At 44.6% G+C, this 27,242-nt stretch overlaps 1 protein-coding gene across 3 annotated transcripts in view; it reads right to left on the reverse strand.

Annotated features, from left to right (window-relative positions):
* The window catches only part of ESRP1 (epithelial splicing regulatory protein 1), a 181,037-nt gene that overhangs the window by 37,176 nt on the left and 116,619 nt on the right, over positions 1 to 27,242 (reverse strand). For 2 of the 3 annotated variants that reach the window (XM_033934758.1, XM_033934756.1), the window contains 2 exons: positions 26,173 to 26,371; positions 6,386 to 6,554 (listed from right to left, as the gene is read on the reverse strand). In XM_033934758.1, coding sequence (XP_033790649.1) covers positions 6,386 to 6,554; positions 26,173 to 26,371 — 368 coding nt within the window. The remainder of the gene's footprint in view (positions 1 to 6,385; positions 6,555 to 26,172; positions 26,372 to 27,242) is intronic. The other variant, XM_033934757.1, reaches the window with a different exon arrangement.

Below are 27,242 nucleotides of genomic sequence, written 5' to 3' on the forward strand. Positions count from 1 at the left end.
ATTATTATTAAGACTTAGCCAAAAGAAAAGATTTATAAATTATAAAGAGCTTTACCTCATGCAAAATTGTCATTTCTTTAATAAGACCAAGTTCCTGGATGCTGTAGGCGATTGCTTCCTGGAACAACTTGTCAAAGAAAATACAAGAGGAAATGCAATTCTGGACTTAATTCTAAATGGACTGCAAAGACTGGCACAAGGTGTAGAAGTAGAAGGGACGCTGGGAAACAGTGATCATAACATGATCCGCTTCGACCTGGACGCAGGGGCAAAACATTGGTCCAGAACGATGGCTATGGCACTGAACTTCCGAAAATTACGAAGAGATGAGACTCATGGTGGGGAAGAAGATTAAGAAGAAGATAAGTACAGTAAAAACGCTAGAGCAAGCTTGGTCCCTTTTTAAGGACACAGTACCGAGGTGCAAAACCTATATATACTGCGTATCAACAAGGGATCCAAGAGGAAAAAGAACAAAGAACCGGCGTGGCTCACTGTAGAGGTGAAGGAAGCGATCAGAGACAAGAAAACTTTGTTTAAGGAATGGAAAAGGTCAAGAACGGACGGAACTGGAATAAGCACAAGCACCATCAATGCAGGTGCCATAAGGCAATAAAAGGGGCCAAAAGAGACTACGAGGAAAAAATAGCCAAAGAGGCGAAAAACTTCAAGCCGTTCTTTTGATATATTAAGGGGAAATGACCTGCGAAGGAAGCGGTGGGACCGTTGGATGACCATGGAATAAACAGAGTGCTAAAGGAGGACAAAGCAATTGCCGACAAACTGAACACATTTTTTGCATCTGTATTTACCGAAGAGGATATATACAGCATACCAGAACCCATCAGGCTATATGCTGGAAACGAAGACGGGAAACTGACAGGGTTGAAGGTCGGTCTAGAAGAGGTATGCAGGCAGATCGATAGGCTTAAGAGTGATAAATCCTTGGGACCAGATGGCATCCATCCGAGGGTCATCAAGGAACTGAAAGAGACTATAGCTGAACTGCTTCAACTAATAGCTAATCTATTGATCAAATCGGGAAAGATTCCGGAAGACTGGAAGGTGGCAAATGTTACGCCGATTTTCAAAAAAGGTTCGAGGGGAGATCTGGGAAACTATAGACCCGTGAGTCTGACCTAGGTACCGGGAAAGATGGTAGAAGCACTGATAAAGGAACGCATCATTGATCACCTTGACAGACAGAGTTTGATGAGGACCAGCCAGCACGGTTTCAGTAAAGGCAGATCTTGTTTGACGAACTTGCTGCACTTTTTTGAGTGAGTAAACAGGCAGATAGATATGGGTGACCTGGTTGACATTATATATCTGGATTTTCAGAAGGCGTTCGACAAGATTCCACATAAATGACTACTTCGGAAAATTGTGAGCCATGGAATCGAGGGTGAAATACTCACATAGATTAAAAACTGGCTAGAGCATAGGAAACAGACAGTGGGGTAAATGGACAATACTCGGACTGGAAGAGCATCACCAGTGGGGTGCTGCAGGGCTCAGTGCTTCGACCCATGCTCTTCAATATCTTTATAAATGATCTGGACATTGGTACGACGAGTGAGGTGATTAAATTTGCGGATGATACGAAGTTATTCGAAGTAGTGAAGACACAGGGGGATTGCAAAGATCTGCAACATGACATAATCAAGCATGAGAAATGGACATCGATATGGCAAATGAGGTTCAACATGGATAAGTGTAAAGTGATGCATGTCGGTAACAAAAATCTCATGCATGAATATAGGATGTCCGGGCCGGTACTTGGAGAGACCTCCCAGGAAAGAGACTTGGGAGTTCTGATCAACAAGTTGATGAAGCTGTCCGCACAATATGCAGCAGCGGAAAGGGCGAACAGAATGCTAGGAATGATTAAGAAAGGGATCAAGAACAGGTCGGAGGAGGTTATCATGCCACTGTACCGGGCCATGGTGCGCTCTCACCTGGAGTACTGCATCCAGCACTGGTCGCCATACTTGAAGAAAGACACGGTACTACTCGAAAGGGTCCAGAGAAGAGCGACTAAAATGGTTAAGAGGCTGGAGGAGTTGCCGTACAGTGAGATTGGAGAAACTGGGCCTCTTCTCCCTTAAAAAGAGGAGACAGAGTGTACATGATCGAAACATTCAAAATACTGAAGGGAATAGACTTAGCAGATAAAGACAGGTTGTTCACCCTCTCCAAGGTAGGGAGAATGAGAGAACACTCTCTAAAGTTAAAGGGGATAGATTTCGTACAAACGTAAGGAAGTTCTTCTTCACCCAGAGAGTGGTAGAAAACTGGAATGCTCTTCCGGAGTCTGTTATAGGGGAAAACACCCTCCAGGGATTAAAGACAAAGTTGGACAAGTTCCTGCTAATCTGGAACGCACGCATGTGAGGCTGGACTCATTTATAGAACTGGTCTTTGACCTGGGGGCTGCCGCATGAGCAGACTGCTGGGCACGATGGACCATTGGTCTAACCCAGCAGGGACAATTCTTATGTTATGTTTTTTTAAAATTTAATCTTTATTTCATTTTATAGTTTTGACATAATTATTAGTCAATTCAAATGAAATATTACAACATTAAGTTAACAGAATAATCCAAAAGAAAAATTTAGATAAAAAGAAACAAGACAGAAAGATAAGAAAAAGAACATTTTTAAGTTAAATTCTAAATATACTGGATTGTACTATTAGACCTCAATTAATGGGGGAGAAAGCTGTGCATTCCCTGAATTTTTTTCCAAACATTAAAAGATGGTAATGAGTGGGAACTAGAATCTAATTAAACTGAGCAGGTTGGGAACAGAAATTCTCTCAAGAATACTAGGTTTGCTCTTTAGCAAAAATAAATTTTATCAACTGCTGAGGTTCAAAATACACAAATCTATTCCCCTGATAGATCATCACACATTTACATGGGTATCTGAGTACGAACGTAGCCCCTAACTGCAAGACCCTCGGTCTCAAAATGAGAAACTGTTTTCTTCTCTTTTGGGTTATTCGTGACACATCAGGATACATTCTCACTAATTTAGTCATAAATGGTATATCCTTCAACTTAAAGAACAACTTGAGCATCCATTCTCTGTCAGGGTCAATAGCAAATTGTACAAGCAGCGTCGCAGTTGCCGGTATCATTATCAGACATCTCAAGGAAATTTGTCAAATCCAAACTATCAGCAGACAGATTCTGCTGGTTTGGTTTCTGAACAGGTGATCTAGTTGGTAAATAGTATATTTTAGTGAGAGGCGGATAAGAGGTTTCGGGAACTTTCAAAACCTCCTTCATGTATTTCTTAAACATATTACATTACATTAGGGACTTCTATTCCGCCTATACCTTGCAGTTCAAGGCGGTCTTGCGCTGGAGTAAGTGGTAGTTTTGGAAAATTTGTAATCCGAAGATTACATCTTCTGGTCATGTTTTCCAGCATTTCCACGCTAGTCTATTTTTCAATTCCAAATTTTCAGATACAACAGTAGTATAACGTGTAGTAAATTGCTGCATTTGAGATCCCAAAGAGATTTGTAAAGTGGATATTGCTTCCCATAATGTTTCCATATTGAAAACCTTGGGCCTCTGCATAGGTATTAGTTCAGAACCCAGACACTCTGATGCAGTTCAAGTACCTGAAACCTCAGCTGGAGATGAATTCAATGATAGGAAGTCCTGAGGCAATTGCTGTTCCAGCTCCTCCGGGTGCTCTGATGACTGACTTGGCTTCCTAGCTCCTCCTGACGAGACGACTCCCGAACTCGGTTGGTCTGAAGAGGGAACAGCCCGGGCCGCTTCGTCCTCCATCTACTGCTCTAACGCCCAAGGGCGACTCGGAGGACTCTGCTCCTCCGGAGATAGCGATGTTGCTTCGAGGGAGAGCACTGACGCTTCAGCGAGCGTGTCTCTCCTAGCTGAAGAAAGCTCCAGTTCACTCGTTCCAGCCCCACGCTGGAGGAAAACATCCATCGGGCCCGCAGCTGTTACCAAAGATTCTTCCGTGAAAACCCGGAGTTTAGATTTGCGTTTTACCATTGTAAAGGTGAGAACTAACGGCTCCGGCGTCTCCGTGGGTGCTTAACTCCAGCTACTCCCGGCCATCTTCGTTAAGCCACTCCCCCTTATGTTATGTTCTTAAGACATTAACTATTTTTATGAGGCCCTCTAAGTACCTACAAATCCAAAATGTGGCCCTGCAAAGGGTTTGAGTTTGAGACCACTGATATAGAGGATGGCCCAACATAAGAACATAAGAAATGCCTCTGCTGGGTCAGACCCGAGGTCCATCGTGCCCAGCAGTCCGCTCACGCGGTGGCCCAGCAGGTCCAGGACCTGTGCAGTAATCTTCTATCTATACCCCTCTATCTTCTTTTCCAGTAGGAATTTGTCTAATCCTTTCTTGAAGCCCAGTACCGTACTCTGCCCAATCACGTCCTCTGGAAGCGCATTCCAGGTGTCCACCACACGTTGGGTAAAAAAGAACTTCCTAGTATTTGTTTTGAATCTGTCTCCTATCAACTTTTCCGAGTGCCCTCTTGTTCTTTTATTATTCGAGAGTTTGAAGAATCTGTCCCTCTCCACTCTCTCTATGCCCTTCATGATCTTATAAGTCTATCATATCCCCTCTAAGTCTTCTCTTCTCCAGGGAAAATAGACCCAGCTTCTCCAATCTCTCAGCATATGACAGGTTTTCCATACCTTTTATCAGACGCGTCGCTCTCCTCTGAACCCTCTCGACTAATGCCATATCCTTCTTAAGGTACGGCGACCAATATTGGACGCAGTACTCCAAATGCGGGCGCACCATTGCCCGATACAATGGCAGGATAACCTCTTTCGTTCTGGCTGTAATACCCTTTTTGATTATACCAAGCATTCTATTCGCTCTCTTAGCGGCCGCTGCACACTGTGCCGTCGGCTTCAATGTCATGTCCACCAATACCCCCAAGTCCCTTTCCTGGGTACTTTTATTTAATAATATCCCTCCCATTGTATAGTTGTACCTCGAGTTTCTGCTCCCCACATGTAATACCTTACATTTCTCAACGTTGAACTTCATCTGCCATCTCATCGCCCAATCTTCTAGTTTGTTCAAGTCCCTTTGCAATTCTTCGCATTCCTCTGTAGTCCGAGCTCCATTAAATAGTTTAGTGTCATCCGCAAATTTTATTATCTCGCACTTCGTCCCTGTTTCTAGATCATTTATGAAGATATTAAATAGTAGCGGCCCGAGCACCGAGCCCTGCGGGACGCCACTCGTGACCCTCCTCCAGTCGGAGTAGTGACCCTTCAGTCCTACCCTTTGTTTTCTACCCTCCAACCAGTTTCTGATCCATCTATGCATTGCCATACAGAGGACTTAGTTTTGATTTATGGGCCCAATTCTGCTCACAAAACTTTTCACCTAGGGATCAGGGTCAGATATCTCAAATATTCCATTCAACTCAGAACCCTATATGGACAAAGATACACACTCTGCAACACTAAAAGGCCTTTTACACCAACTAATCATCCACCCAGCACAGGTGTAAGAGAGCAGAAAGAAAACAAAAAGAAAAAAAGAAGTGGAGAAAAAGCCTCAGTTCTGCTTCATCTGGCAAAAAAAACTCCACTTCTTCCAAAATAAACACTCCTGCACTGTGACAAAAAATTGTAGAAAAAAAAGACACTGCAGAGTGATATCAAACAGCACGCCGGGGCACATAGCCCCAAATCGTGATATTGTGGGCAAGGGAGCACAACAGCACTACGGTCCAGGATAATGCACTAGACGCAAATGAAAAAGAAAAAAAACACTTAGCTGCTACTGTCATCCAGGCACTTCTCAGTTCACAATGTAGCCTTCCTGGACATTACAGCCAATGAACCCAACAGGGAACCCTCCGTTTCGCTTTATCTTGCTGCGTCAGGGGTATTAGTTTCACTGCTTCAAATGCATGCTTTCCAGACCCACCATGCTTCAAGCTCTCATTCCACTTCACAACTCACTCCTGGACCGTAGTGCTGTTGTGCACCCTTGCCCACAATATCACGATTTATAATTAAAAAAACAAACAAACAAAAAAACAAAACTTGATGTAACTTACCTGACTTTTATTTTGCATTTTATCATCATTAAATGTATGGTTTAAACATATCTAAGATGAATCAAGGTGTCCCTCCCACTAAAATATGTTTGTTACTACTTTAACACAGTTATCCATTAAGAGCCACTTGTATATTACTATATAGGAAAAAGCGAATGCTGAGAACTATCAAGGAAAAGGTATATTAAATCACTCTTTCTGTCCCTAATAATGTTCTATTTTGCGTCCTCTCAGATATATTAACAGCATTTTCCTCTCTGCATCATTAATACTGGAGCTACATGTTTCTGGCTCCATTTACCTGGGATAGTATGCTGTGTAGTTCATGAAGAGCTGAGTCCCTGCTGGATAATAGGCTGCTGTAGGCTGCAGTGCCCGTGCATTCAGCAAAATGGAGGGTTGATAGAGAGCGGCTTCTGATGGTATAACTGCTGCTGGAGTTGGAAATGTGTATGATGGAGGAGACAGGCCTGGTGTATATAAAGGAAAAGAAGCTATAATGATGGGCATTTGAAAGATTGCAAGATTGTCACTATGCCTTTATCAGCTACAATTTGTAATACTTATACCCAAATCTATTCAGATCATATATTGGATCAAATATATTCAGATGTTTAAGTTTCCTCGTTCCTCTCCAGCACGCATGCCCTCTGTGGAATTGTGTGTATGACATGTAAGAGTTCTGCTACAAACCAAACCTGCCTGTGTTGCCTCCTCTAATGAATCCAGCCCAGCTCACAGAAGACTCTCAGAAATTGTATATTAGAGGCATACACTGAAGATTTATCATTTTATTTTATTTTCTATTTCATATTAGAGGAAAAAATGAACTAAAACAAGAAAAGTCTAAATTCTCTGCCCCTCTTCCCCTCCCTCTATGACTGCCACAAAAATTAATCAAATATCACTCTTTCACTTACAATATATACCCAAATATACAATGATCCGAATATAAGTCGAAGTACCCTTTGCCATCCAAAGGAGGAGGAAAAAAGGTTGACTCGAATATAAGCTGTGTGTGTGTTAATATTCATATGCCTTGCCCGGCTCTGCACCTAGCCCCCCTCACTCGCTGCCAGGTTCTGCACCCTGTCCCACCTCCCTGCCTGCACCCTATCCCCCATCTCTCCCAATGTCCTGCAGGCCTCCACTGAGCCTGCCATATGACTTGGTGGTCCAGCAGTAGGCCAAGACAGGAGGGATCCCTCCAGTCTCCTGTTCTGGCTGACTGACAATTTTTTAACCTACCTCCCTCCTCCTCACCCACCCCCATGTACCTTTATGAATCCCTGATGACCTAGCGGTTTACTGGGCAGGAGCAAGCTTTCTGTGCTTTTGCCCTGTGCTGAGTCCCTCCCTGAATGACTACCTCGCGTTCTCGTGGCCTCATGAGACCCACGAGAACTGGTGGCAGCCATTCAGCGAGCGACTCAGTGCCAGGCAGGAGCGCAAAAAGCTCACTCCTGCCCGGTACACTGCTGGGCCACAAGAATTTGCAGCAGCCATTCAGAGGAGCTCAGCTTGGGGCAGGAGTGTGGAATGACCTTAGGCGACTATGGGAAGGGCCTTAGAAGCCTGGGCCAGTCAGGGCCTTAGGTCCCTTCCTGATGCACCCTGGGATGCACTGGAAAGGAGGGGCCCAAAGACTCCAGGCACCTAAGACCCCTCCTATGGGAGGGGACTTAGGCACCTGGGCCAATCAGGGTCTTAGGTCCCTCCCTGGTGCATCCCACGATGCACTATGAAGGGGAAGGCCCACCATTTTGAAAAGGCTGGCCTGCTGGTGGAAGAACATAAGAACATAAACCGTGCCTCTGCTGAGTCAGACCTGAGGTCCATCATGCCTAGCAATCCGCTCACATGATGGCCCATCAGGTCCAGGATCTGTATACTAGCCTCTATCTATACCCTTCTATCCCCTTTTCCTTCCAAAAATTGTCCAATCCCTTCTTGAATTCCAATACCGTACCCTGTCATATCACTCCCTCTGGAAGCGCGTTCCAGGGGTCCACCACCTGTTGGGTGAAGAAGAATTTCCTAGGATTGGTTCTGAATATGTTCCCTTTTAATTTTTCGGAATGCCCTCTCGTTCTTGTAGTTGTCAAAAGTTTGAAGAATCTGTCCCTCTCCACTTTCTCTATGCCCTTTGTGATCTTATAAGTCTCTATCATATCCCCTCTAAGTCTCCGCTTCTCCAGCGAAAAAAGCTCCAGTCTCTCCAATCTTTCAGCGTAGGAAGGGTTTTCCATACCTCTTATCAAACGTGTCGCTCTCTTCTGAACCCTCTCGAGTATTGCCATACCCTTCTTTAGGTACGGCGACCAATATTGGATGCAATACTCCAGATGTGGGTGCACCATCGCCTGATACAACGGCAGGATAACTTCTTTTGTTCTGCTTGTAATACCCTTCTTGATTATTCCTAGCATTCTATCCCCTCCTACCAGTCTTCTAAAAAGGTACAAGGGGGTTTCAGGAGGGGTGTTCAGAAGGGCGGCCCACTAGACCATCAGGCTTGTGTGGTGGGGGGCTGTGGGAAACTGTTGAGGGGGAAGTGTTATAAACGCAGCTCTTGTGTGTGCTTTGCACACAAACAGCTGTGCCCATTAAAAAAATTAAAAAATCCTGTTCACTGGTTCAGGCAGGGAGAGCAGGGACTGCTTTTTTTAGGCAGGCAGGCAGAGCTTTGCTAGTGATTTTTCTCCTGAGCACAACTCAATGGCATACTAAAGAGAGTGTGTGTGTGTGGGGGGGGTGGTCCACCCAAGGCTCTGTGTCAGTGGGGGAGCCAGCACTCATCCTTATCGACCCTCTGCTGCCCTTCCCTTTTCACATACCTCTTTAATTTTCTCAGTGCAAGCAGCATCACCAACTTGCTGCCCGTGTTGGTCCTGCACCTAGGAAGTGACATCATAGGGATAGCTGACAATGCAGGCAGCAAGTTTGTGATGCTGCTCTCACCAGGAAAATTAAAGAGGTATGGTGGAAGGGAAGGGTGGCACGCGCATGGCAGAGGGGGTTGGGAAGGAGTGGGGGGCACCACTCACCCTCATTAGTCCACTAGCACAGCTCCTCCCCTCCCTTTACTGGCAATTTTCTGCACACATAGCTTGCGTATATAGTTTGTATGATATTGAGCTGAGACTTGCCAGTAAAACAAAAATTATTCCCACCACGGTATTTTTTTTACCATGGTGTTAGAGCTTAGAAAATTTGGCCCCAGTATTTTTGATGTTTTCTTGCTATCCATATATGTTCTCTCTTTGCTTTAATTATTGTAGTTCAGGGGTCTCAAAGTCCCTCTTTGAGAGCCGCAATCCAGTTGGGTTTTCAGGATTTCCCCAATGAATATGCAGAACCAAGCTACGACCAATGATGTGGAAGCTATGTGGTCATCCCTGAAATCTACCATACATGAAGCGACAAGCCTCTACATTAAATCAGTACACAAACGGCGGAGAAACAACAAACCCCAATTGTACTCCGCAGAAATCTCGCACCTCGTCAAGGAGAAGAAAAAAGCATTTATTTCCTACAAACGAACGGAGACTAGGAAAGCTAAACTAGAACATAGGGCGAGGTCTGCAGCGGTCAAAACGGCAGTCAGGGAGGCCAAACTTCAAGTAGAAGAGACTCTGGCAAAGAACATGAAGAAAGGGGACAAATCCTTCTTCAGGTATATTAGTGATAGGAAAAAGAGCACAGACGGGATAGTACGCCTTAGAAAACCAGATGGGAACTGCGCAGAATCAGATTCCGATAAAGCAGAACTACTGAATGAATACTTCTGCTCGGTCTTCACCTGCGAGGCACCGGGGCACGGTCCACAGTTGCAGGCAAGGCCCAGCGTGGAAGACCTGTTTCAGAATTTCAAGTTCACACTTGGTGACGTCTACTACGAACTGGCAAGACTCAAGGTGAACAAAGCCATGGGACCGGACAATCTACACCCCAGGGTGCTTAGTGAGCTGTGTGATGTCCTGGCAGAACCGCTATCAGGACTCTTCAATCTCTCCCTAAGTTCGGGGAGAGTCCCCATAGACTGGAAAACAGCTAACGTCGTTCCACTGCACAAAAAGGGTTGCAGGGCAGAGGCTGTAAACTACAGACGGTGAGTCTCACATCAATAGTATGCAAACTCATGGAAACACTAATTAAACGTAAATTAGACGTAATCTTGGATGAGGAGAATCTACGGGATCCCAGTCAACACGGATTCACCAAGGGTAGGTCCTGCCAATCCAATCTCATCAGCTTCTTTGACTGGGTAACAAAACATTTAGAATTGGGAGAATCCGTGGATGTCGTATACCTAGACTTCAGCAAAGCTTTTGATAGTGTCCCGCATCGCAGGCTGTTGAGCAAGATGAAATCAATGGGGCTGGGAGAAATACTAACTACATGGGTCAATGACTGGCTGAATGGCAGACTTCAGAGGGTGGTAGTTAACGGTACCTTCTCTAAAACATCGGAGGTGACCAGTGGAGTACCGCTCAGTCTTGGGCCCGCTCCTTTTCAACATATTCATAGGTGACCTAACTCAGGGGCTTCAAGGTAAGGTAACGTTATTCGCTGACGACACCAAACTATGCAATATAGTGAGAGATGGCAATTCACCCGATAGTATGACACAGGACCTACATTTGTTGGAGCTTTGGTCCTCGACCTTGCAGCTGGGCTTCAACGCTAAGAAATGCAAGATCATGCACCTCGGCAGCAGAAATCCATGCAGAATTTACACCCTGAATGGTGAGACCTTAGCTACAACTTCAACAGAACGAGACTTGGGAGTGATCATCAGCTCAGACATAAAAACTGCTGATCATGTGGAGAAGGCTTCATCTAAGGCAAGACAGTTGTTAGGTTGCATCCGCAGGAGTTTCGTCAGCCAGAAGCCTGAAGTCATAATGCCATTATACAGAACCATGGTGAGGCCTCATTTGGAATACTGTGTGCAATTCTGGAGGCCATACTACCGAAAAAATGTGCTGAGAGTAGAGTCGGTGCAACGGATGGCCACCAGGATGGTCTCGGGGCTCAAGGATCTATCGTACGAGGAAAGGCTGAAAAATTTGCGGCTGTACTCACTCGAGGAACGTAGGGAGAGAGGAGACATGATCGAGATGTTTAATTATATTACCGGCCGTATCGAGATGGAAGAAGAGATTCTCTTTCTCAAAGGACCCTCAGCCACAAGAGGGCATCCGCTCAAACTCAGGGGCGGGAAATTTCATGGCGACACCAGGAAATATTTCTTCACCGAGAGAGTGGTTGATCTTTGGAACGAGCTCCCGGTGCAGGTGATCGAGGCAAACAGCGTGCAAGAATTTAAGAGCAAATGAGATGCCCATGTGGGATCCCTTAGAGGGTTAAGCCAAGGGAACCTGTCACCAGGAGTGGGATCCCTAGGATAGTAGACTTGGGGGTGGGTCAATAGAGTGGGCAGACCTGATGGGCTATGGCCCTTATCTGCCGTCATCTTCTATGTTTCTATGAGATCTATGTGCATGCACTGCTTTCAATGCATATTCATTAGGGAAATCCTGAAAACCTGACTGGATTGCGGCCCTCAAGGAAGGACTTTGAGATCCCTGTTGTAGTTCATCCCTATATCCTTTTTGTACCAGTTCGGAATTTGTATGTACATATGATTTTGTATTAATGTATTGGTTTTCCCCCCATTTTAGATTTGTAATACACTTTGAAATATTTGACAATGCGTGTACATCAAATTTTAATAAAAACTTAACTTCTCCAGTAGCCGGTACCAAGTTCGTACAAGGCAATGAGTTATAATCACTGAAGCACAGCACTTTAGTCTTGAGTTTATTAAGCTTGGGACAAGCAAGATTTTCTTGTACAGCAGATTATATATTTTATTTAGGGCAACAGATTTAGGATCAGGTAGAATTAGCAGCTGCATGGACATGCTGGTACCGTCAAGACTGCCTCTTTCAGACCCAGAGAAGTGGCACATTCTGACACAGACCAGGTAGTGTGTGGGAGCAAGGAGGGAAAGCGTTGCTATATCAGCAGGGAAGAAGAAAGTTGCTTCATGGGGGAGAGGGGGGGTTCACAAAGGAGGAAGTTGATCGTTGAGGGGGGGGGGGCAAGGAAAAAGAAGTGATTTATAGGGCAAGGAAAAGGGAAGAAGTGCTGAACTTGGGGCAAGGAGAGAGAGAGGTGCTGCATAGAGGGGATGGTGACCAAGGAGGGAGAGAGGTGCTGCATTGGGGGCATGAGGAGGAAAGAAGCACTGGGCTCAGAGAGAGCATGGAAGGCTAGAGGTGCTACATTGGAGGAAAGAAGAATAGGGTGAGCAAGGAGGGCGAGAAATGCTGCATGGGGGAGGGAGAGGAAGGAGGGAGAGAGATGCTGAACTTGTGGAGGGGTTGGGGGAAGGAAAATAGATCTAATCCTTGAAACAATGTCCTTGTTGGGATTCCAGGGTTCTGCCCTCTCCTTCTTCCTATCTCTCTCATTGCACCTACAGTGTATGCAATGGTGGTTCCCCCTCCACAGCCTTCCTATTATTGATTGGTGTACCTCAAGGCTCTATCCTGGGACCGCTCCTTTTCTCAATCTACACTTGCTCACTTGAAGTGCTGATCTCCTCCCATGGCCTCCAGTATCACCTCTATGCTGACGACTCCCAGATCTACCTCTGCGCCAAATTTTTTTTTTTTTTTAATATAATTTTTATTGAGAATGGCAAGTGGCCCATACAGCTGACAATACAATCATCAGAACAAGAATACAAAGAAAGGTGCAAACAATGGAAAAGCTAACAGTACTAACTACTAGAGCAGGTCCAGGCCAGTCCACCATCTATTTTCATTTTATAAAAGGACACCTCCGATTATTCAAATAGTCCCTCTGCAATCCTCCATCCCACACACCTCACACCAGGCATACAGCAACCAGAACTGGCATACATCCCAGACAGTCCGCCCCTCCGAGCCCCCAGCCCCCAGAGTACAGTGAGATCAGAAAAACAAAAACCAGACGTAAATGCTGGAAGAACACCCAGTAAGAATGTGCCTACATGGCTATGAGGTCCAATAAGCATCTCCACAAGGTAACATAGTGGCTCATGTCCGAGCGTCGGGAATTATCATAGGAGTGAACCTCAAATTGGGCCATCTCTCTCAGTTTACTCTTCCAGTGAGTGGTGGGAGGTGAGTCCTCTGAAGCCCAATATGTCAGAATTACTTTTTTGGCCACCAGAATGGCATTGTAGAGGAATCTACACTGGGGGAGGGAAAAATCTCCATTCCTGAAGCGACACCTGAAAACCCTATTCAATAGGTCTATGAAGAACAGTCTCGAGAACGCCCAAAACCCACTGCCATAGAGTGAGCTCAGTGCACTCAAGAAACGAGTGTATGTAAGGATCAGGCTTACATATGCACTTAACACAGAGATCGCAGCTCCACAACCCAAGCTGCACTCCTCTATGCCGAGTGATATGGGCTCTATGTAAAATTTTAAACTGCATTTCCTGATAATCCGCTGACTTAGAAAAAAGATAAAGTGTCCGAAAACATTCCAAAAACTGATGATCAGTTAAACTCTGGCCCAAATCCCCCTCCCAGTTCTACTGTAATTTGCTCATCCCAGGCACCCGGGAAGAGAGCTGCAGAACACCATACCAGTGGGACAACTTATTGAGCGCAGCCGGGGTTATTGAAAAAAATCTTATCCAAGGGCCTGGATTCCCATGCCCCAGCAGACCCATGACTTTCAGTCGCCCAGTAATGCCGAAGCTGGAGATAGGAAAACAGGTGCTTGTGGGGAAGTGCCTAGGTCGCCTGAACCTGTTGAAAAGAGGGGAAAGATGTGCACGACAGATCTAATAACTGTGCCATGCACCTACATCCGCACTGTGCCCACTCCAAAATGCTGAGTGCCCCCAGCTAGGCACGAACCTGGAATTATCTTCAAATAGCAAGTAAGGAGAGACCACAGAATTCAAACCCTGTCAGCGGCGCCACCACTGCCATGCCTACCAAAAAGGCTGTAAAAACCGAGACTGGTCCCCAGAACGTGCAGAATGGTCGGTTTGTAAATGTAACAAGTTGAAGAATTTGAAAGGTTGACTCCAGCCCTCTACTCACCCAGGGGGAAAATAACAGTCATGCCCTGTATTACCCTCGTGAATCCATTGCATAATGGCAGCTACATTATACAACCGTATATCAGATACATTGAGGCCTCCTGCCCCTTTAGCTAAAGAAAGCTTGGCCATAGCCACTCAAGGAACCTTAGATTTCCATTTAAACCTTGAGATAAGGGATTTGAAGAGGCATCGTCTGAAGATGGTAGAGTAACTTTGGTAACATGACCATGTTGACCAAGGCCACCTGCCTAATCAAGCCCACCGGAAGATCCTGCCATGCCTGACAACTTACCAATGATATCGTTATGCTGAAGGACATTTGTGGCATACAGTGTAGCAGGATTAGTACTCAAATATATGCCCAAGTATCGAACCAGTTTAGCTGATGGCGTGATAGGGAGAAGTGCATGCCATGGTTCCCAGGGGCCACCAGCCAGTAACAGGAGTTTGGATTTACTACAGTTAACCTGCAGGCCCGATAGTGCCACAAAATCCTGCATGATCACTAACGCCTCTGCCAGATGTGTAGGGGCCCTATCTAGATATAACAGAATATCGTCCATGAAGAGGCTAATTTTGCATTCCCATCCCCCTACCCGCACCCCCCAAATTTGAGCTGCCTGTCTTATCTTAATAGCAAGGAGCTCTATAGCAAGGAGGAACAACAAAGGAGACAGCGGACATCCCTGCCGTGTTCCCCTCTGCAACCCAACGAATCCGTCAAACCCCAATTGATCAGCAAGCAAGCCCTAGGATGTGTCTATAAGGCCTGGACCCAGTCCAAAAACAACCCCATGAAACAAAAACCCTCCAAAACTCAAAATAAATACTCCCAGGAAATACTATTGAAGGCCTTCTCCATATCTAAACTTGCTACCGCTGACTGTCCCCCCTTGCCAGCGTGGTTGTAAATGGCACCCAAAACTTTCAGCAGATTCATAGAGGCACAACGACCAGGCACAAAACCCACCTGATCTGGGTGTATCAAATCCGTCAAACAACAATTAAGACGCTGTGTCAGAGTCCTAGCTAGTAATTTGATGTCCTGGTCCAGGAGTGAGAAGGGTCTAAATGATCCCACCAATTTGAGGTCCTTTCCCAGCTTAGACAGCAACACGATATGCACCACATTTCAGGAAAACTACCCTCAGTCCCCGCCACCACATTACACATCTGGCTAAGCAGACGAGCCACCAGATCCCGGAGTGGCCGGTAGTATTTCAGACCAAAACCGTCTGGGCCTGGTGCCTTGGCCAAAGTAAGAAATCCAATTGTGCCAGACATTTCAGCCTCCATGATAGGGGTGCTCAAGACAGCAACCAAATCCTTTGTCAACCTGGGCAAACCCAGATCCACAAAAAAATGGTGGAGAGCAGCCTGGTTCAAAGGCTTACACCCATATAAGGTCTTACAATAATAAACAAACTGCTCAGCTATTTGGCTTTCCCCCCTAAAGAAAACACCCGTGGCATCTTTAATGGTAGTAATGATCTGTCATTTTTTATGTGGGTGTACCAGATTGGCTAACAATTTCCCGGTCTTACTCCCTCATCCGTAAAGCTGGTACTGTTGATAATATAGAGAGCATTCCGTATGCTTATTGAGGAGTTTCTCTATTTGACTCCGAATATCCCGATATGATGATCCTCCTCCGACAAAGTGCAGTCTCTGAGACAGCCAGAAGAGCTCCCCCTCCCTCTCTCTTCTTTTGCCCACCATGTATGTGATTATGTACCCTCGCAGCACCGCCTTACATGTAAACCAAAATGTAATAGGGCTCACCTCTGGCGTGTCATTCAAAAGTTCATAATCCACCCATCTCGCCCTTAAGAAGGCCCTAAAATCCGAGTCATGATATAATTGGGGGGGGGGGGGCATTCTCAAGGAGGAAGCTCGACGAGCAGGTTCTATGCTCAATAAGAGTCCCACTGGCACATGGTCTGAGACTATACTCTCATATCTCAGACTTGGTGGCCATAGAAAACAGGCGCTTGTCTAGAAGGATATAATCCAGCCTGGCATACACTTTGTGGGCGTGTGAGTAGAAGGTGAAATCAATATCATAAGGGTGGAGAGTGTGCCAGACATCCACTACTTCCAAATGTTGGGAAAGGAAGCCCACCCCTTGAACGCACCCTGGGCGGTTTACAATCCACACCTGGATTTGCTGTAATATTAAAATCTCCACCCGGAATCAAGTGGTATTCAGCATATTGGGAGATATGAGCAAGAACAGCAGAAAAAAAAATGTATGACAAACATTCGGGGCATACAAATTGCACAATAACTTGAGGCCCCACAGCTCACCCAGGACCATTACAAAGCGGTCGTCCTTATCTTGAATTTGTTTATGAAGATAAACAAGATAAATTTGTTTATGAAGATAAACTTTTGTTAACCAGGATGGCTACCCCCAGTTGTCTACCTCCAAAAGTGGAAGAATACACCTCCCCCACCCAGTTACGTTTGAGCTCGACATGTTCTATTTGAGAGAGATGGGTTTCCTGTAAGTATGCAATATCAGTGCCCAATTTGCGTAAACTGGACAGTACTCGGGATCTCTTTACAGGAGATTTGATCCCATCCACATTGAGTGTAATCATCTTCAACTCAGCCACAATTGCTCAAGTAGATGGGTTTAGCAAAAAAGAAAACACTTCCACCAGCCACCCCTCCCAGCCGGGCCCCAGAGCAATACTGTAGATACCAACATTCACTCCACAAACGAAGACCCCCCCCCATTGCACTCCAATCTGTTCCCCCACACTAAGCACACCCCCATTTAAGTCCCCATGCATACACCCATAGCAACCCACCCAACACCTCCCACCCCCGTTAACCTTCCCCATGTACCCTGCACACATTCCCAAGAACTGTTCCCTCAGCCTGCCTAGAGAAGCTCCTCACACACCCACTCCCCACAACCCAACCCATAGTATAGCAGATCAAAGAATTAACAACCCTAAACCCCAAACAGAGATCCCCACAACAGAATCAAACAATGTAGGCAATAGAGAATGCAGACTTAACATAATAGAGCTGTCCCTGAGATAGATGTCACAGGCCAGCCATCCCCTGCAGATAAGGCCGGTCCCTGATAGACCAAAACATGGCTCTCTATAACAGAGGCTCCGGAAAACAGCTCAGCCCGGCACTAGCCAATGGGCCCCATATCCCAACAGAGGAAAGTCCAAGATCAGCCAAGGAACCAGCACTCCAGTTGGTCAGGCCCAAGTTCCTCCCGGGGCATAGCGTAGACCAGCAGAGCCATCACACCTGTAAATGCTGAAATGCCAAGGCACAGCAACATGGAAAAGTTCAGGCACGCAGTTTGTCCATATTGGATCTTCCCTCTTCCACTCTAGTGAGTCACAGATTTTCCATTCTGCCAGACCCGCAGTTTAGCCAGAAAGGCCAGAGCAAACTGAATACCTTTATTGTGGAGCTCAGTGAAGAAGGGCGACAGTTTCCGCTGGGCCGCCACCCTCACCAAATAATCATTAAAAAAAAAAAAAAAAAGAGTACCTTGGACCCCTCGTATTCCAGCACTCTTGACTTCCGAAATGCCTTAATGATAAGCTCCTTATCTCTCCAGTTGCTGAAGCGGGCAATAGAGGTACGTGCCCTTTTGCCATCCGGCACCTTGACTCCAATGCGGTGGTCCCTCTCATATTCAAAACAGGAGCCAGAGCCTGCCAATCCAAGCTTCCCCAGCAGCCAAGTGCTAAAAATGATGTATAGCTCAGAGTCTTTATTTGACTCAGGCAATCCAACTAGGCACAGGTTATTAAGCTGATTCCTTTTCTCAAATTCTTCCAGTCGGTCTTGCTTCTCTGCGCTCTGCTTCCTCAGTGCCATCACCTGTGTCTCCAATGATAAGCACGTGTCCTCCTGGTTCGAGACTCACTGCTCTACATCTGTGATCCTCCGGTTCTGCGAGTCGAACTTCTCATTAACTTCCTCTACCGCCAATTGAAGTTTATTCAAACGGTCCGCTAAGGCCACTGAGACAGAGTGGGTGATTCTCTTGGATCCAGTCACCTGCAGGAATGGTGAAAGATGCAGGCTCTGCCACCATCTTGGCTGTAGGGGACTGGATTTTCTCTCAGGCCAGTCTCACGGCTCTGAGGGGCATACCCAGTGCCTTTCTACTGTTCAGACGCCGTTGAGTGAAGCTGTATGCTTACCACTATACACAGGGGTATCAGAAAGTGTAATTAGGTAAGTTTGCTGCTCTAAAAGTGCCGATTTTACTGGGGTTGGAGCGGAGCTCTCCTCTCCTGTGTCCGTTCAAGCTGGCTGCATCACGTGACCCCTGTGCCAAATATTTCTACTGAAACCCAGACCAGAGTATCAGCCTGCCTGTCTGATACTCTAAAATTGAATATGGCTAAAACAGAGTTGCTCGTCTTCCCACCTAAAACCACCTCTCCGCTTTCCTCATTCTCCGTCTCTATAGACAACACTCTCATCCTTCCTGTTTTGTTTGCTCGTAATCTGTCATCTTTCACTCCTCTCTCTCCTTTACCACCCACATACAACATATAAAAAAAAACAAAAAACCACCCAATCTGCTACTACTTCCTATATAAAGCTAGCAAAATCAGTCCCTTCCTCTCCGAGCACACTACCAAAACCCTTATCCACGCCCTCATCATCTTGTGCTTAGACTACTGCAACTCGCTACTCTCAGGCCTTCCGCTTAACCATTTTGCTCCCCTCCAATCCATCCAGAATTCGGCTGCATGAATCATATTCCGGGAGAGCCACTTTACTCCCTTCCTCTCCTCAAGTCACTTCATTGGCTTCCCATCCATTTCCGAACAGAATTCAAACTCCTCTTACTGACCTACAAATGCACTCAACTCGGCTGCCCTTCACTATCTCTCTTCACTGATCTCCCTCTATAATTCCTCCCCCCTCCCTGTGAACTCCACTCAGTGAGTTCCTCTGTGCCCTTCTCTTCAACTGCCAACTTCAGATTCCGTCCCTTCTGCCTTGCTGCATCATCTGCTTGGAACAAGCTGCCCAAATCCCTACGGCATGCTCCGTCATTGGCAGTGTTCAAGGCTCGTTTAAAAGCTCACCTCTTTGAGAGTGCTTTTTTTAAAAAAATCTTTAATCATTTTCAAACTTACAATAAGTTAAAACAGATTAACAATAAATATATCACTTAATCATCATCTATGGTACAAATGATATACTCTTATCTTCCACCTTTCCCACCCTTTCCTATCATATAATCAAATACCTTTGAGAGTGCTTTAAACTCCTAACTCCTCTCACCTTGTGTTCTGCATCCCCTACTCTATGTCATGTCCAAGTTAGATTGTAAGCTCTTTTGAGTAGGGACTGTCTATAAATGTCAAAATGTATAGCACTGTGTACGCCTTTCAGCCCTAACCCCTCCTCCAGATATGCCCCTTTTAGCTCTGGGGGCACAGTGGCATTCAGGTATGCCTAAAATGTCCCTGGATACGCCCAGAAATTCAGACTTGGGCAGGTTTTTAGACGTGTATAAGTTTTGATTATGAGCCCCACAGACTGAAAAATTGCAGGACAATCTTAGCAAATTGGAAGATGGAGCATCCAAATGGCAGATGAAATTTAATGTATATATAATGTACAGAAGAAATTAATTGTGGATAAATACAAGTGATGCAAAAGGGAAAAAATAGTCAAGCATAGCTACCTGATGTTAGGTTTCACCTTAGAAGTTACTACTACTATACATGAAATCTTTTGCCCACTGTGTGGCAGTACGCAAAAAGGCAAAACAGAATGTTAGGAATTATTAGGAAAGAGAAAAAATAAGACGAAGAATATTATAATGTCTCTTTCACTCCACGGTGCAACCTCACCTGTGTGCAATTCTAGTTGCCATTTAAAAAAAAAAAAGATATAGCAGCATTAGAAAAGGTGATCAAAATGGTTATGGGGATCAAATTCCTCTCAAATGAGGAATGGCTTAAGAGGTTAGGACTATTCAGCTGGGAAGAGAGACAGCTGGGGGGGGGGGAATATGATTGAGATTTACAAAATTCCGAGTGGTATAGAACATAAGCATTTATTTTTGTAAATCATTTTTATTAGTAAGGGTTCAACAAGATAACAGGAATAACACAAATACCAAAAACTCAAATACAAATAACCAGTACAGTTACAAGGGATAAGAATATACTCTCCACCGACAGCTGAATGGATTATATAGGACAACAGAGCAATAGAGGGAGACCAGCCCCGCCCAGCAAGCTGATGCCAAGAAATAGCTGTTACACAGAGGCAGTGAACATATAAGCATTAATCAATTTTTTTTCTTTCAAAAATAAGACTAGGGGACACAAAGATACAGGGTAACAATTTTAAAACAAATAGGAGGAAATATTTTCCCACGCATCAAATAGTTAAAGCTCTGGGACTCATTACCAGAGGATGTGGTAACAGTAGTTAATGTAGCTGGGTAAAAGAAAAAAACCTCAAAACAAACCAAACAGGTTTGGACAAGTTTCTGAAAGAAAGTCCAGAATCTGCCATTAGATAGAAAAGGGGAAAGCTATTGCTGTCCCTGGATTAGTAGTATGGAATGTTGCTGCTATTTAGAATTTTGTCAGGTACTGTTGGAAGCAAGATACTGGTCTAGATGGACCATGGTTTTGCCCCAGTACGGCTGTTCTTAAAAGCTGAAGGAGATATGAATCTTATTAAAATGTTACATATAATTGGCCTCAAGGAAACTCTGCAGTGAGAAGACATAGGACGAAGTTAAGAGATGATAGGCTTCGGAGTAATCTAAGGAAATACTATTTTATAGAAAGGGTGGTAGATGCATAATGAACAGTCTCCCGGAAGAGGTGGTGGAGACAGAGACTGTGTCTGAATTCAAGAGGGCCTGGGATAGGCACATGGGATCTCAGAGAGAGAAAGAGATAATGGTTTCTGTGGATGGGCCTTTTGGCCTTTATCTGCTGTCATGTTTCTATGTTTCCTAAACCTAAAAACGAGAGCGATATTTGCAACATAGGACAGTAGACTATGCACAAGAACATAGTATGTGTCAAGTTAGGATAAAAACTTGTATCATAAACTTGTACTGAAATTATGTATGTTTAACCTGTAATTCGTTCTGAGCTCTTTGGGGACAACAGGATAGAAAATGAATTAAATAAAGAGATGTCACCAACTGACTGCAATTATTTTGCTTCCCCAAGTGTATCGGCATTAGCATCAGAGATGAATACAGAATACAGAAATAAGCGAAGGCAAAATTTGACACATTGAAGGAAAATGCACTTTTCAGCTTTGCCTCACCTCATGAAAGTGTTAAATGACAATGCTGCTATAATGCTGTGCTCCTTTCACCAATGTACAGAAGAGCTATTTTCTTTTCAATATTCAAATTCACCGAATATGGTAAACCAGATGGAGTTAGTCCAGGGGAAGGCTACTAAGAGATTGGTGGTCTTCATCGTAAGGTATACAGCAGTGGTCTCAAAACATGCGGCCTGGGGGCCACATGTGGCCTGCCAGGTACTATTTTGAGGCCCTCGGTATGTTTATCATAATCACAAAAGTAAAATAAAACAGTTTTTTGATCAAACGTCTCTTTAGCTATAAATTACAATATTATTATTAAGCCTTAACCAAAAGGAAAGATTTATAAACTATAGAGTTTTACCTCATGCAAAATTGTCATTTCTTTAATAAGACATTAATTATTTTTTCTGAGGCCCTACAAGTACCTACAAATCCAAAAGGAGGCCCTGCAAAGGGTTTGAGTTTGAGACCACTGGTATACTATACATCAAGGGTGTCAAAGTCCCTCCTCAAGGGCCACAATCCAGTTGGGTTTTCAGAATTTCCTCCATGAATATGCATGAGATCTATTAGCATACAATGAAAGCAGTGCATGCAAATAGATCTCATACATATTCATTGGGGAAATCTAGAAAACCCGACTGGATTGCGGTCCTCGAGGAGGGACTTTGACATTCCTGCTATACAGCGACTGACAGATCTCTATGTATACTTTGGAGGTAAGGTGGGAGAGGGAAGATATGAGAAAGACATTTACGTGAAATATGTGCATGTGTTGAATCTCTTTCAATTGAAAAGAACTCTGGAATGAGGGGGCATAAGATGAAAGACAGGGGATAGATTCAGAAATAACCTCAGAAAATACTTTTTCACGGAAAGGATAAGAAATGCTTGGAACGGCCTCCCAGTGGGAGATGGTGGAGACAAAAAGTGTATCTGAATTCAAGAAAGCTTAGAACAAGTATGTTAGATCTCTAAGTGAGAGGAGGGGGATAGTAGATGGCATGGCTAGACAGACGAGATAGAAAAATGAAGGCAGATAAAGACCATATGGCCTATGTTTTCTAAGGAAGCTAATACCATGTAAAGCAGCGGTCTAAAACACGCGGCCTATGGGCCGCATGTGGCTCTCCAGGTTTTATTTGCAGCCCGCGGTCTGGACTGGATCATTCTCTTCCTTTTGGAGCAGCAGCGTGTCTGGCTGGCTTGTTCCATTCAAAGCCGCGGGTTGGCGGCTCCTTGCGCTATCCACTCCTGCATTGGAAGCCTCTCTGACATCACAACATCAGAGAGGCTTCAGACGCAGGCGCGGATCTCGGAAGGAGCCGCCACCCGCGGCTTTGAACGGAACGAGCCGGCCAGACACACTGCTGCTCCAGTGGCGTACCAAGGGGGGGGGGCGGTCCGCACAGCTGGCCACCCTCCACTATTCTCCCTAGAGTGCAGCTCGTCTAGAGCAGTGGTGCCCAATCTGCTTCCCTTCCCTTCTAGAGTGCCGGCGGGTGAAGAAAATCACTCGCGGTCTGCACCGACCATCTCATCCTGTAGTAAAGTCGGGCTACACCAATCAGGAGTTGCTTTGACACGCAGCTCCAGATTGGTGTAACCCGACTTTACTACAGGATGAGGCGGTTGGAGCAGACCTTGAATGAGTGAGTCCGCGATTCACGAATTTGCGGGGGGAACACTACAAGACTTTTGATTTTCCACCTTTTAGGAACTCTTAAGGCAGATTATAATTTTTAAAAAGACAGATATGGCATGCACGCGATAGCATGTTTGAATTCTAGTGAGTCAAACATTATGAGCAAAGCTCTGTTTTCTTCCCTCCGTTGAGGTAATGTGATCAAACAACTCTGGTAACACAAGTACATCTTTGCCTTAAGAACAAAAAGCAGAGAACCAAGAAAATTTAGGTGTGAAAAAAGTCCACAACTTTTTCTTAAAAAGCAGTGCACAACATTGTAGTCTAAAGAAAAGCTTTCAGAACTTACTGGAGACCAGCTGAAAATCACAGTACAATAGTACACTTTTAGTTTTTAACTGAAAGTCTGGAAGTAAGAAGCAATCATATAAGAACAGCTAAGAAAAACATTTTCACCAACATATTCCAGCCCTAGGCATGTATGAGAAGCAATCATATAAGAACAGCTAAGAAAAACATTTTCACCAACATATTCCAGCCCTAGGCATGTATGAGAAGCAATCATATAAGAACAGCTAAGAAAAACATTTTCACCAACATATTCCAGCCCTAGGCATATATGAGAAGCATTCAATAATTTATCTACCTAAGTATGAAAGAAAGTAGCAAGTGTGTTGAAACAAATCATTGAATGTTGTGGCATGTCTAATGATGACTTATGCACAGTTGCGGTTCAGTGCGAGTTTAGCATTCCAAGAAACAGGATGTCAGGAGAGTCCTCATGCAAATCGAGTAAGAAACTACTAGATTTGGCGCACCATTCAGTGATAAAATTTCTCACACAAGAAGGGAAAAAGCCAAAGGAGATCCATGAATGCATGACTGCAGTTTATGATGAGTCTACCCCATCAACCTACCTACAAAGTAACATTTTGGAGCAGTTTAAGTGGGGTCCAGAGTCCATTGAAGATGACCCTCACACTAGACGGCCTGTTGAAGCAACTTTCACAGAAATGTGCAAGAAAAAAAAGTCAAGAATTTAATTTTGTCAGACAGATGAATTAAGATTTCCCAAATAGCTGAAGAAATGGGCATCTTGGCAGGTACAGTTTGGAAAATAATTCATGAAAGGTTGGGCATGTCCAAGGTTAGTGCACGATGGGTTCCAAGAATGCTGATGCCATGTCAGAAGGCAACAAGGCTCCAGTGCTGTCAGGACAACTTGAAGATGCTCTGTGAAGACCAAGTGCAGTTTCTTCATCAGTTGATGACTGGAGTTGAGACTTGGGTCTATCACAGAAATCCGGAGTCCAAAGTTGAGTCAATGCAGTGGAAACACAAGTCATCCCCCACCCCAAAAAAGCTCAAGACAGAAAAATCTGCAGGCAAAGTCATGGCAACTGTCTTCTGGGATAATGAAGGACTTTTGCTTCTGGAGTTCATGCCACAGGAGAGAACCATAATTAGGGAGAGCTACGCCAACACAATGATCGCTTTGTGGGTGTCAATGAAGGAAAAAAGATGAGGAACACTCACAGCAGGCGTGCTGCTTCTTCATGACAATGCGCCGGTGCACATGTCACAACATTCACAGGTTGCCATCCGAGAATATAGGTTTCAGTAGCTGAACCATCCAACCTACAGTCCTGACCTAGCTCACTCAGGTTATTTCCTGTTCTGAGTTTTGAAGAATCTCTCCATGGACAGCAGTTTTCAAGTGATGAAGACATCAAGGAAGCTGTGGCATCCTGGTTTGAAGGTCAAACAGAAGAATTCCTTTCAAAGGGATTAAAGTAATTGCAGTATAAGTGAGTGAAGTGTATGGAGATATCAGGGGACTATATTGAAAACCATGCAGCTAGTGGTGCTGGAAGAAACACAGAATAGCTACTCAATGGTGACACCATGAACAAACCTCTAAAGAAAATATAGAAAGCAATAAACTTGATGGTGGGGGTAAAGAGTCAGAATGGATAGGAATACGAGAGAAAGAGATAAGGATGGTAGAGGTTAACAGGATGTCTGCTGCTTTGTCCAGCAATTGTCTTGGCTCACACATTGAAGTCTTTTTATGAACTGGCCCCTACTTGAAAAGTAGTGAAAATATCTGCTCTCTGCCACCTTTTACCCATCTTAACATCCCAATTTTAATCTGAAAACAGTCTGCAAACAAACAGATTACACAACATTTCTGAAGCTTCCTGCAATATTGCTGGGTTAGTCAGTAGCACTGTAAGAGTAGATGGCAACCCCTCGCCCTTTTCTCTATCCCGCCCCCTCACTTTCCCCCCATACCTCTTAACTTTTCGCCAGCAAGAGCAGCATCTCCAGCCTGCTGCCTGCGCCAGCCTCAACTCTCCTTCTGATGTAATTTCCTGATCCCACAACCAGGAAGTGACTTCAGAGGGAGAGCAGAGGCCGGCGCAAGCAGTAGGTTGGAGATGCTGCTCATACCAGCAAAGAGCCAAACAGGTACGAGCAGAAAGGAGGAAAAGCACACCCACCAAGAAGGTGCACCCCACTTTACTACTCCACTGGAGATAGGTATGAAGTGTTTATTCAAGACATTAAAAAAGGAACAATTCCAAGATAGCTTTTAAAGAGGGCCACATGTATCTTACTTTCCATTAATAACAATCAAACAAGCTTAAAAACCAAAAAAGAACCTGAAAAGCAGTAAAAAAAACTTAAAATGAAACAGTGAGCAATGACAGCAGGCAGGAAGGAGGGATGCCAAAGGTTTCCCTCATTCTGTTGCACCAATAAAGAATTACATTAATCACCAGGAAAAGCAAGCAATAAAATTACAAAATAAAAACTAGCTGTTCTTCAGCCATTAAATCCCAGATAAAACCATAATGCTGATTACTGATGATTGGAGATGGGGAAAGCCTTGAAGAACAACTACCCATGCACCTCCCAAAGAACCCAGAATACCAAGAATACAGAAAAAAGCTCCAGCACCTACCAGCACACCTGAGAGCAGCGCCAAGAGCCCAGCAAAACTTACATGGTAACTTACATGGCGGCGGGGACAAGCCATTGCGATTTAAAGTTCCCCCCATTAATACAAAGTTCATATCCTCTGCAGAGCACTGGAACACTTCCACATATCTGTCCTTCATTGTCCTCTTGTGGCACTTCTGAGCTGCAAGGAAGGCTCGCTCGGCAGATTTCATCTGAATGAAAGCATCCCCTGATGGACGGCCCTGGAAATCAAAGGGAGAGACAAACAGCACTCAGCTGCTGGGCAAGAACAGGAACCAGCCATATAGCACGTGAAACATCTCAAGCAAGAATCTGTACATAATATGTAATATAAACAGAAAAAGCAAATACCTGCCACCATTTGAACAAAGGAGGAAAAAAATGCTTTAGCTAGCTGGAAAGGTCACAGCAGGCAACTGATTAAAAAAGAATACAGTCTGTGTGTTTGATCTGTTCTCAAAGGGGCAGAGTTGTACATACACAAAAAACAAAACAATCAAACATCTACATTTAATCTGGCCAGAATTATCTTTTTTTTTTTTTAAATAATTTTTTATTAGAAAACCAGCAAAATAAAATGCAAAAATGACCAAAGTCCAATCACAATAGCACGCAATACACATCAAAGATGAAACCATGGGGTTTCCAACAATGCAAAACACACACCGTAACTCTTTGTTCAGCAACCCCTTCTTTCCCATACAAATCCTCTCCCCACACCAAATACCAGATTCCCCCCTCCCTATATACAGACCTGAGAATGAGAGGCAACAACTATTGCTTTATACAAAGAAATATTAAAGGGCAGGAAGTTTCCCAAGTGAACCTCCTCAGTCACATTATCAACTCTATCCTTCCAGGAGATGTAAGCAGACCAAATTTCTTGAAAGTCCCCCACATGATTTCTACTCAGAGCAGTTAATTTAGACATATTAAATACACAGTTCACTTTCTGTTGCACCACTTCTAATGGTGGAAGGTCAGCTGTCTTCCAAGCAGCAGCCAACATGTGTGCCACTGTCATCTCCAAGGCAATCCATCTGCGATGTCGGAACTGTAAGGTGGGTGGAGCTACATTTAGCAAACAACATT

Source organism: Geotrypetes seraphini, chromosome 2 (genome assembly GCF_902459505.1).
Source record: "Geotrypetes seraphini chromosome 2, aGeoSer1.1, whole genome shotgun sequence".
Lineage (NCBI taxonomy): Eukaryota > Metazoa > Chordata > Amphibia > Gymnophiona > Dermophiidae > Geotrypetes > Geotrypetes seraphini.